The 10,298-nt window shown below is 36.9% G+C and overlaps 1 protein-coding gene across 1 annotated transcript; it reads left to right on the top strand.

Moving 5' to 3' along the window:
- Positions 1 to 687: 687 nt before the first annotated feature.
- On the top strand, positions 688 to 9,828 carry LOC100370690 (uncharacterized). Its single transcript, XM_085499737.1, has 16 exons — positions 688 to 1,059; positions 2,031 to 2,161; positions 2,563 to 2,692; positions 3,399 to 3,467; positions 3,559 to 3,668; positions 4,529 to 4,616; positions 4,944 to 5,111; positions 5,233 to 5,319; positions 6,031 to 6,122; positions 6,239 to 6,355; positions 6,700 to 6,871; positions 8,242 to 8,306; positions 8,395 to 8,569; positions 8,661 to 8,727; positions 9,133 to 9,240; positions 9,586 to 9,828. Exons 1-16 carry the CDS (start codon positions 877 to 879, stop codon positions 9,603 to 9,605), a joined length of 1,782 nt encoding a protein of 593 aa, XP_085355863.1. The 5' UTR covers positions 688 to 876; the 3' UTR covers positions 9,606 to 9,828.
- The last annotated feature ends 470 nt before the right edge of the window (positions 9,829 to 10,298 follow it).

Here is a 10,298-nt window from a genome sequence, read left to right as displayed (position 1 = left end):
ATAAATAGCTGAGAGAAGAGTCTTATGAAATTATTAACAGATCTTGATTCACAACATCGTACAAAACTTCATACCAACCAACGTCCGTTTATTACTTTCAAGTAAATCGATACCAGAAAGGGGGGGTGGGTAAAAGAAAAGTTATTTAACATTTTATTATTTAATAATTTATTAAAATACATAAGTTTTCCAACTCCCTGTTGACCGTAGTTGTTGCCGGTTTACCCCAGTTGTTCCACGCAAAATACTCCGGGTCCCCTACTGCCGCCCCACGTTCAGTAATTTGGTCCGAATCAAAGTGTCTGGAGCAGTCTGGTTCTTGTTGTCACTTTCAGTTCATTCAAAACGTTATTCTCGTTACCGGTAGTTGTTTTTACATTTCTCCTTATTATTCTTTTCCAACGAGCTACTCTTTTACGATTATTTCTTGGCCATTTCACCCATTTTAAACCGGACATTCATGGATACTTGACGAGACGTCCTAACTTAGCAGTATGGGAATAACAGTCGACAGCCTCGCACTTAAAAACGATAATAAATGCAGGAAACGCGTACCGTTAGCAAACTCTTTATGTACGTATCTATGGCTACTCGGTGACATAATGTAAACAATGTCGACCTTTACCCAAGATGCATCGTAATCTAGCGCCATCTAGAGGCAATGTGCGTATTCGAGGTACTGAGAATTCGGCATCTCAAACACTGTCAGTGCACTGTGAGTTCGTGACCTTGTGTGTAACGCCCACGCTATCCAGGTCATTGACAATATGGCCACCAATGCGAATTTAATAATTTACCGACCAATTGTTTGATCTCAAAGTACACATTGCTTGTATTTATCTATTTAAATAACCTGTAACCGTGTAGACGTACAAGATGTCGGAAGCGTTACAATTCTGCCACCATAAGGAAGGGGTTAGTAGCGCCGTTCGCCAGCTGGCTGATGTCTATTGGAACTGGAGATTGAAAATCAGACCCGAATTCGCAACGCTGACGGGGTGCCATGTTTACGACGACCAATTGGATTGTCATACGCTCGAAACGTATGATGGTATGAAGGTAAGCAATGGACTTGTCGTAGCGTAGCGATGCGTAATGTGGAGTAGCAGGATCTAGTATATTTGGCTGTATCGCCATTTGGTGGGGTGGGGTGGGGGTTTCCTCAGCCTGCAACCCTAACTCAACCTGAACCCTAACCCTAACACTAGTCGCCCAATGCAATTCAATATGCCCCTCCAAATATTTATACCCAAATATTGGTATATCAAATTGAAATGGAGGAGGGGTGCTGGGGTGGGACTGAAGGGGCAGAGTTAGAATTAGAGTTATGGGTGAACGGTTCTAATGAACTGCTACTGTAATTATTTGAAACGATGTTTTTGATCTCAAATACCAAATGAACTTATTGACACACAACAGAGAAGCCAAACGCTTCACCATGGCCTCCATCCATCGTCTCCATTCAATGTCCAAAGATGCCTGTCAATTACGGGTTTCGCCGTGTGAAGGCACTTTAAATCACCTTTGCGCTTCCAATGTGGGCTTGATCCTTTTTTATGCTGGTATTCAGTGCTCGTTCTCTGGTGTGCCAGTAATGGAGGATTGGTGAAAACTATTAATTCCCCCAGGCTCTAATAAGTACAATTATCTAAGCTCAAAGATCAGAAATGCCTGCCTGTTAGCTAATTACACACGCTTAAACGCTTGAACAATGGGTGTTACTGATATGCATATAAGAAACTTGGCAATCTGCCAATGCAAATCGTAAAACAAGTATTACGAATACTAATCTACATGGAAAGACAAATACTAAGCGTGGGGTTACAGAAAGGAACACACGTCCAGGAAAATGGGTCACGTGGCCAATTGCAGTTATAAAACTCTAACTTTAACTCTAACATGGAATCTTACTATAATATAATACATTACATTTCGCTTTCCGAATATTCTAGTATGTTAGTAAATTACATGTAACTTGTGGGCTACATGTTTGCTTTTTATTAAGGTTTTATATTTGCTTGTTGTAACAGAAACAAGGCGAAGAGTTCTTACGTCAGTTGAACTGCCACGATGAATCTGACATGGACGCAGAAGACTGGAGAAATTATGTTATATTGAAAGAAGAACTCAACATGTTCCTGTCGGGAATTAAATTTAAGGGGCAAGTTGTTACTATTTCAGCTAGATCTGTATAATATTCATCGGCCATACGCGTGTTGTTACTATTTCTGTTTCGGATTAACGTCGCTGTATCCCCAAACGTTTGATCTGCTTGAATGATGTCATGTAGACGGTGTGTTTTCAATGAATCATTATTAGCGGCCCATTCATTTTTCAGTGCGCTGTGCAAACCACCATGGCGCTGTTTAACACACGTGTAGCTGACAATGTGTCTGCTCTTTTTGTATAATACGTGACTCGTACATACTCTAATATGGCAATATATACTCACAAAATTGATGTATATATACACACACACTCAAATATTATATTTCATAAATAATTCATTGTAAGGACTATGTGTTATTTTTTTGTAATTCTTATTCCTAATATCGCGTCTAGTTATCTGTTGTGCCTCAATTCGCCCGAAGATGGTCGTTTCTACTTTGCCCGCGTCATCAATCGAATGAAATTTGAAAACGAAGGCGATTATAACAAGTTACTGTCAAGATATGAAAAGTTCCCTGAGCAGGTATTTTTTTTTAATCCGATCGTCTGATTCAATGTGTGTGTAACCATGTTCTTACTATAACATCATTTCCATCGATGAATTAATTTGTCATTATAGCAGGGTATATTCAAAGACAATAGAAAATGAGTGTATGACTAAAATGTTGAAAGCAAAGTGTGATATAGCTGTGTGACAGTGTTCAGTACGGGGGACCAGGATAGTTTGATACATAATTCATTAGGGTGAGCACATCAACCCTCTGCTTCATATTCATAGTAAACTATATGAGCTAAGCTTATCCTGGAATGACAAAATGCTGCTTATGTAAATTCTCAAAACATTACGAATGTACTGTCCACACATAAAAGTTGATCCTGTGTAAATCGAGCTATACTGTTTGTAGGGGCGTTATGCGACCAATCTACTATACGGTATACGGGCGGCGAGGAACGAAACAGTAATAATTAAACTTGTTTCATGACCCAATTAACAAATAGTGCAAAATAATTATGTTATGATGCCTACTGAATAGGCTCCACAGTGTCGATGTGGGTGTGAATCCCACAATCAACTACCAGCTCAATTGCTTTAATACTGTGCATGTATGTAGATACCTTGGATGGATTTCTGGACTTCAATTACCGATTCGGGCAAAAAAACGTTATTTTCGTCTTTGATATCATTAAATCTCCCTGTATGTATGATCATTATCACATTTTTTTTTCAGATGAATTGTTTTATTCAACTTTTCAAACAAGGAATCAAGGAAGGAATGACACACCATGTCAACTGTGTGGTGAGAACAAAAAGATTTTAGTCTTTTATTTATTTCTTGTTTAATATAGCTATGCTGTTAAACTATTTTCTCCTTTTTTCTTTTTCTTAAGAAAGGAATGGCAGAAAGCAATGAGAAGTTCTCCCTATTGGACCCAAAGGATACCGCCTTTTACACCCCATTCGAGAAATTAGCTGAGCTGACAAATATACCTAAAGACAGGTAAAGGTTTCTCTTAATGTTGATGAAATGTTTATTATCGACTTGCTAGATTTACAAAAAGGCTAATGTTTCACAACATTTCAGAATGGTAATATGATGTACGTAGAATCATAGGCTTCGACAATTCTATGATTGAATTGGCATACATGAAAATATATACCCAGCTTAGAAACATAGTGAAACTCTTGATACATTGCCAATAAAAAGGCATTGTTACGGATTTGTTTAAATGTACAGGCTGTGTATAAGTGCGTGGAACAATTTGATACATTTCTCGGCGTATTGTTTAATGTCAGTGTGTGATCCCAAACATTTTCATGTTGGATCTTGAAGCTAAAATATCTTCTTGATTTTAACACCTTTCATTCCACGTCAACGTAAACTGTTAAAGTACAAACGCCAGTTGTAGTTTGGCTATCGCTAGCTACTACTTGCTAGTGCGAATAAATAATCACAATTGCATACCTTTAGTTCCCATGAACCTACATCTATACCTTGAACCAGTATGTGTTCATTACTCTTCGTACACCTACATACGTCTTTCATATAGAAGAATGCGGATGGGTTAATTTCATTATATTGTTGGATTTGCAAGATGGTGAACTGTGTCGTCCCGTCGCAGAATTAAAATCATTAAAACTGGGATTACAACACAAACAATATATTTGTGATATTTCTCATTCACTGCGAACAATTCATCCAACTAGTGTGTGCCTCACCATGATCTGCTGAGCAAAAATGTTACATAAACTGCTCGTTTGTGTTGTCAAAGATCAATATCATATGAAAATAGCATTGGTCACTTCACAAAGTGTATAGCAATTTACGAACTACATTGATTTCTCTGTCTATTGTATCAGAAAAGAAGAGATCAAATCACAGGGCATTCACTTAATCGTCAATAATATTCAAGAGTCTGTCAAGACATTAGTGGTTTTTCTGAAAAAAGTAAGTTTACATGCATCACGTATGGCTAGATAGATTACTTCATATGTTTATGGAAAGTGTGAGATGTATTGATCTATTCTTTGAAGGATGATTAATATGTTGATTGGTGTAACTGAAGTAAATACTATATTTGATTGTGTATCGACGTGATAAGAGTGACTTTAGGACCTAAGTTTATGTCAGTGTCAGTATGCTGATATCAATGTTACATACTTCTTTGGCTGCATCGAACACGTTTGTTGTCCAGTACCCAGTATTGTATCGTAATGTTATTTATTTTTATTAAAACGTGTTGTTATTCTTTCATTAATTTAAATTTACATGCAGGAATACTTTAATCACCTTCGAACAAATATGGGGTCATCGGCATTACCAAATGGCAAGGCATTTTACGAGGAATCGCTAAAGTTCCATATTACCTGTGACCTATCAGCAGAGGAGGTCCATAACATAGGGTTCAGAGAGGTGAAACGAATTAAAGAAAATATGCATCGGGTAAGCTGCATTAATTTCTATGGTCATTTATATTATCTATTCATATTTTTGAATATTCATTTATATTGTAAAAACAACTGAACCTATGGCTATTTCCTGATTGTTTTCTCTTCATGCGCAGGTAATGAAGCAGGTTGGTTTCCAAGGCGACATCAAATCATTTTTTGAGTATTTAAGAAATGAGAAACGTTTTTACTTCAAAACGAAGGTAGGTTGATACTGTCACATCATTGTTACCTCCCACCGAGGAGTGGTGATCACTTCTTGAATAAGTCTTAACGACGCCGAAAAATGAAAAAAAAAACATGAAAAGATACACCATACGTTTGAAAATGTATTACCTGTAGAACGTAATACACATGTGAAAATTCGCCACCAAATACACAACGGTGACGAAAAACATGACAAAAGAAACGTATGATTCGATTAAATGAGATTAATATGGTGTGGAGAGATTTATTTTGGTATTATTACTGCATGAGTTTTAAACATGCGCACGGAAACATAATTTGAAGCTGTATACCAAACTCGGTTTTGCTAGACATCTTTCGAGGGGCATTTGCAGTGATGACGCTTTCTTTAAAAACAAATCCAGTAAAGAGAATAGCGATTTATTCTATTAATTGTTGTTGCCTGATATACAAATAAATCTGACTGCTTAGATCTTCGTTTGCATTTATACCTTGTACACATATCGAAATCGTTTTTTTTCCGTTGACATGTGACATAACTGGGCGCATGTTTTACAGGCGTGGCCAGTACGACGTTTAGGTTAGATTGTTTTCATTAAGTTCACGATTCGCACAACGGATTATTAAGCATTTAATAGGTCGATGGAACTATGATGTTGCAGGGGGAAAAACGTGGAAAACAAGTGATCGTGTTTAATAAACGTGACGCTGTTATCTTAAATTGTCAGAACGAGTTGTTGGAAGGTTATGAGAAGATAGTTAAACAAGTCAAGCAAGTTCTGCCGAAGTATTTCAAGTGTATGCCGAATGTAGAGATGAGGTACTGTATTCCAATTGCCAATACGCATTTTGATTACCAGACATGCTCAATTGCGTAATAGTCTAGGATATGAATTGAAAAATAAATAATAAGAATTTTTTTTGCTATGCTCTCAGAATAGTGGAAATATCTACGAATGCTGAACATCTAAGTGCCGCATTTTATTTTGGGCCCTCTGCAGATGGAAGTAAACCAGGAGTGTTTAACGTCAATTGTCATAACTTTCAAGCAAGGTATGTTACAAGTACCTCAGTATATGTGTGAATTGCACACAATACATTCGTTAATATTTGTGCAGAGAGATGAGTGTATTAGATTGTCGACTTATCATCTTAATTCAACTTCGACTGTAACTATAGCTAAAATGCAGACATGCTGCTTTTGACATGTGTGTATGTTTTAACGTTGTCATTGTCGCGCTTTTTGCAACTTGAATACGTAGAGTAACTCATATTCTTGACATTAGCAAAACTTATGAGCATATAATCGGCAACTTTGACCTGATCTTCCGGAACTCCTGAAGCACAAATGACCGACTGAATTAATTATATTGATTTTTAATTTATATAACTCGCAGACCCATGTTTGAAATGATGTCACTATGTTTACATGAAGCAGAGCCTGGTCATCATTTACAAAGTTCATACAGTGTTCTCATGGACTATCTTCCTGGATTCAGACGTTTCAAAGACGATCGTTTTTACGGAATAGTGCCTTCAAGATTTCCTATGCACACTGGATATATAGAGGTGAATGAAATCTTACTTGTTTTTGATTTTAGGAGTCATACTCCTAAAAGACTACTCAAAGTCAAACATGCGCTGATATCTCCTTCAGAGCTTCGAGAGTGACAGAACCACTTGACTTGTTTGTGCCTCTCAAACAGTGTGCCATTCTCTCGTTATCGTATCCACTCTTCCGAATTCCTCGTTTACATAGGACAGTGGGCAGTATCGACTGAAGATAATTGGAGGGGGTAAATACAAATTGTAGTTTCTCTCGTTCAAAGTGAGATCTTGATAGCCATTTGAAGTGTAATCTGAATAGAGTGAAAATGTATGTTATTCTGTTTACTGTAACTTAGATGAATTCGCTATCCAAAATTGCATTCTAATATGAAAAAAAACATCATTCCAGGACAAGCTAATGCTGTCATCAAACAATTTCCTGCCCTCATGTTCCCGCCCATTTCATTTCGAGAGTATTAAATGGTCACGTTCTTACAATGTAACTGACCTTCAATGAAAAACGAAACTACCTAGTTCAGTGAATAGTTGCGTCTTCGCACAGCTTCTTATGGTGGCGGGCTATGAGGCCAAAAACGTAGGTCTGTACAATAAAATCGTGCGCGAACGCTTATATTAGTGCGGGCAAAGAAACGATTAGGTACGAGCTACATCTGACCATTGCTTAAGAAGGTCCAGACCCTTAATACGGGCGGACGTCATTATCTGCGGATGTATAATCATCAGTCCGTTTGGAAGATTTACTACTATAGTAATAGCTGTTTATTTCGGTGTGACATTTTAAGAGACATTATTAGCAAAATAAATTGACTGGCAATAAAACTCTGTACCACTTACCTTTATTCTGCAACCTACACTTTCTAAATTTGCATTGTTATTGTTTTTGTAACTATTGTAACACGCATACCTTTCTGCTTACTCTACTGAGTAAGCATAGTTAAACAGACTGACGATTTGTATATTTGTGAAAGTTTGGGTGCTTCTCATTCTATGCTAACCACTGTTTCCTTCCGTCCATGAACGCAATGTGGTTAGCCATTATGCAAACGCAAAGCTCAAATCCTGGCCCGTGCTTGGTTTAGCCTGAACGCGGCGATTGCGCATGCTTTTTTACTAGTTACAAATTCATAATCTGCAGATAATATCTCAATACAGTCAATGGCATCTGATGGCGTATTTATCAGAGGATTATACCTCACAGCATTGCAAGATGACCTACAATACTGGATGCAATCTGTCATGTTGCAACATACGTACCCCGGATGTAGTTGAACGGAACGATGATTTTTGCAATGTTTTCAAGTAATTTTATATTAATGTAATATTACTTTATTTAAACACTTTTTTACTATTGATTTACATTTCAAATACAGGGTTGGGGAATGTACTCCGAGTTTCTTGGCGAAGAGATGGGTTTGTACGACGATCCATATACTTTGTAAGTCACTCTCCCGATCTTGCTTCCGGCAATATAGACACAATTGATATGCATTTTTTTTATATACCTATCGACTAATCGATTTCAGATTTGGGCGCTATTGCTCGGAAATTTTCAGGGCATGTCGTTTAGTTGTCGATACCGGTCTTCACGTTTATGGATGGAGCTTTGAGAAGGCCGTGCAGTTCATAGAGGAAAATACTGCCATGTCGCGCGAAGTAATAGAAATTGAAGTTAGAAGATACTTAACTTTACCTGGACAGGTACGTATATTTACCTAACATTTTATTCATTGCATTATAGTGTTGCCATATTCAATTATTGTGACTGATCATGTTTTTATTTGTAATTCAGGGATGCGCATACACAATCGGTGAACTGAAAATAAGGGAGTTGCGAAAGAAATGCGAGGACGAGTTCGGTAATTATGCCTTCCGTTTACATATATTACAATTCTTGCGTTGTTTTAACGAGAGATGGAGTCCTTTACAGGAATGATATATTGCAACTGCTCGTTCTTGAAGAATTGGGAATTTACTGACTTCTTTAAGATTCTAGGTTGAATAAGTGCCAGTAACAGCTTCATAGTTCTTTGTGTAACTAGCCTTATTAGTGTAATTAAATGAAAAAACAAACAAATTAAAAGATGTACTTCACTTTTTATTTAAAATTTCATCTTGAACTGTAGAGAATGAAAACGAGAGTGAGAGAGCACCATAGATTCATTCCGAGATGTCGACAGAATATTGACTACTAGTATAACAAACGTTTCAATTAATATTACCAGATTATACAATAATTCAGAACATTCATACGTCATGCATAGGTGACAAGTTCGACCTCAGAGAATTCCATGATGCAGTATTGTCTTGTGGTCCAGTTCCTCTCACCGTACTAGAGGTGCTTATTAACAAATATATCAACAAAACATTGGGTAAGTGAGACCGACGACGCCGATAAACCCGCGATTCCTGTTCACAGATATGATAGACGAAGCATCATCAGGTGTGAAAATACTTTTAACTGTGTTAACACTATTCAGCAATAGCGCGGCTTTAAATTGATAATTGTTAGTCATGTCATGATTGTTTTATGAGTATATATCTTTTGTGATTTCCCTGCCATTACTATGTACGGTCAACGAATTGACATGATTCGAATATACCACAAATGGTTGTTGCTAGTTAATGAAGGAAACGCAATGTAGTGCACAAGATACATACTTGTAAATGTGTAGAAGTTGCTCGGTAGAAACTTGTCATATTTGAATATTTTACAGAAATTCCAGATCGGAAATGAGATTTAGCAAGCCAAGGTTCTAATCTAGCAAAATGTAGACGTTAATTTGAAAGTGATTCCAGTCAGCAGGAGATTGTGGATGACTCGCGCAGATGCAGAAATGAATATGACAATAACCCCGTAAATATTCAGGATGTCTTCGTTTGCCTGGTATAATAATAATTGTGCATGTGTAATAACTAGTCACCTAATTGCGCACACTAAATCGTGATCTTGATATTAATGACAATCATGTAGTAGAAAATTAATAGAAATTGTAGTTGGTGATAGTGATGAATGCCACAAGAAAAAATAAAATTCATTATAAACAAGAATTGCTCAATTCTTATAGGCGTTATACGTAGAAAGCTATACACTAGAATAAATGGATGTGGCAGATTTCTGCATTCCAAACCTATGGTGAACAGTTTTTATAACCTGAAAACAGTTTTTACCTGCATAACGAGTAATGTTTATTTGTGTATCTTATACTTGGAAATGCTCTTTAATGAGCCAAATTGTATAAGATAAAAAAATCAAATTACACTTTTCTTCTACAATGAGTTTGCATTCAGACTAATTCTTATTTGTTAGTGTACTAAATCTGCCGAAGGCTTTTGCAAGAAGTACCCCATGTATTTCAGCGAAGATTAGTGGCCTGATGACTGTTAGAGTTTGTAAACGGACATTACGTGGTTTACCACTGGTACTGAA

Source organism: Saccoglossus kowalevskii, chromosome 1, assembly GCF_978046115.1.
Source record: "Saccoglossus kowalevskii chromosome 1, keSacKowa6.1, whole genome shotgun sequence".
Lineage (NCBI taxonomy): Eukaryota > Metazoa > Hemichordata > Enteropneusta > Harrimaniidae > Saccoglossus > Saccoglossus kowalevskii.
The sequence above is the reverse complement of the archived record's forward strand: the minus strand, read 5'-3'. Positions and strand labels throughout refer to the sequence as shown.

What these genes read in the sequence shown, in the direction of transcription:
- LOC100370690 (XM_085499737.1), top strand. Translation starts at nt 877, where the DNA reads ATGTCGGAAGCGTTACAATTCTGCCACCATAAGGAAGGGGTTAGTAGC. An exon ending in CACACCATGTCAACTGTGTG is followed by an intron (nt 3,468 to 3,558) that starts GTGAGAACAAAA and finishes CTTTTTCTTAAG; the next exon opens with AAAGGAATGGCAGAAAGCAA. An exon ending in TGCACACTGGATATATAGAG is followed by an intron (nt 6,872 to 8,241) that starts GTGAATGAAATC and finishes TTTCAAATACAG; the next exon opens with GGTTGGGGAATGTACTCCGA.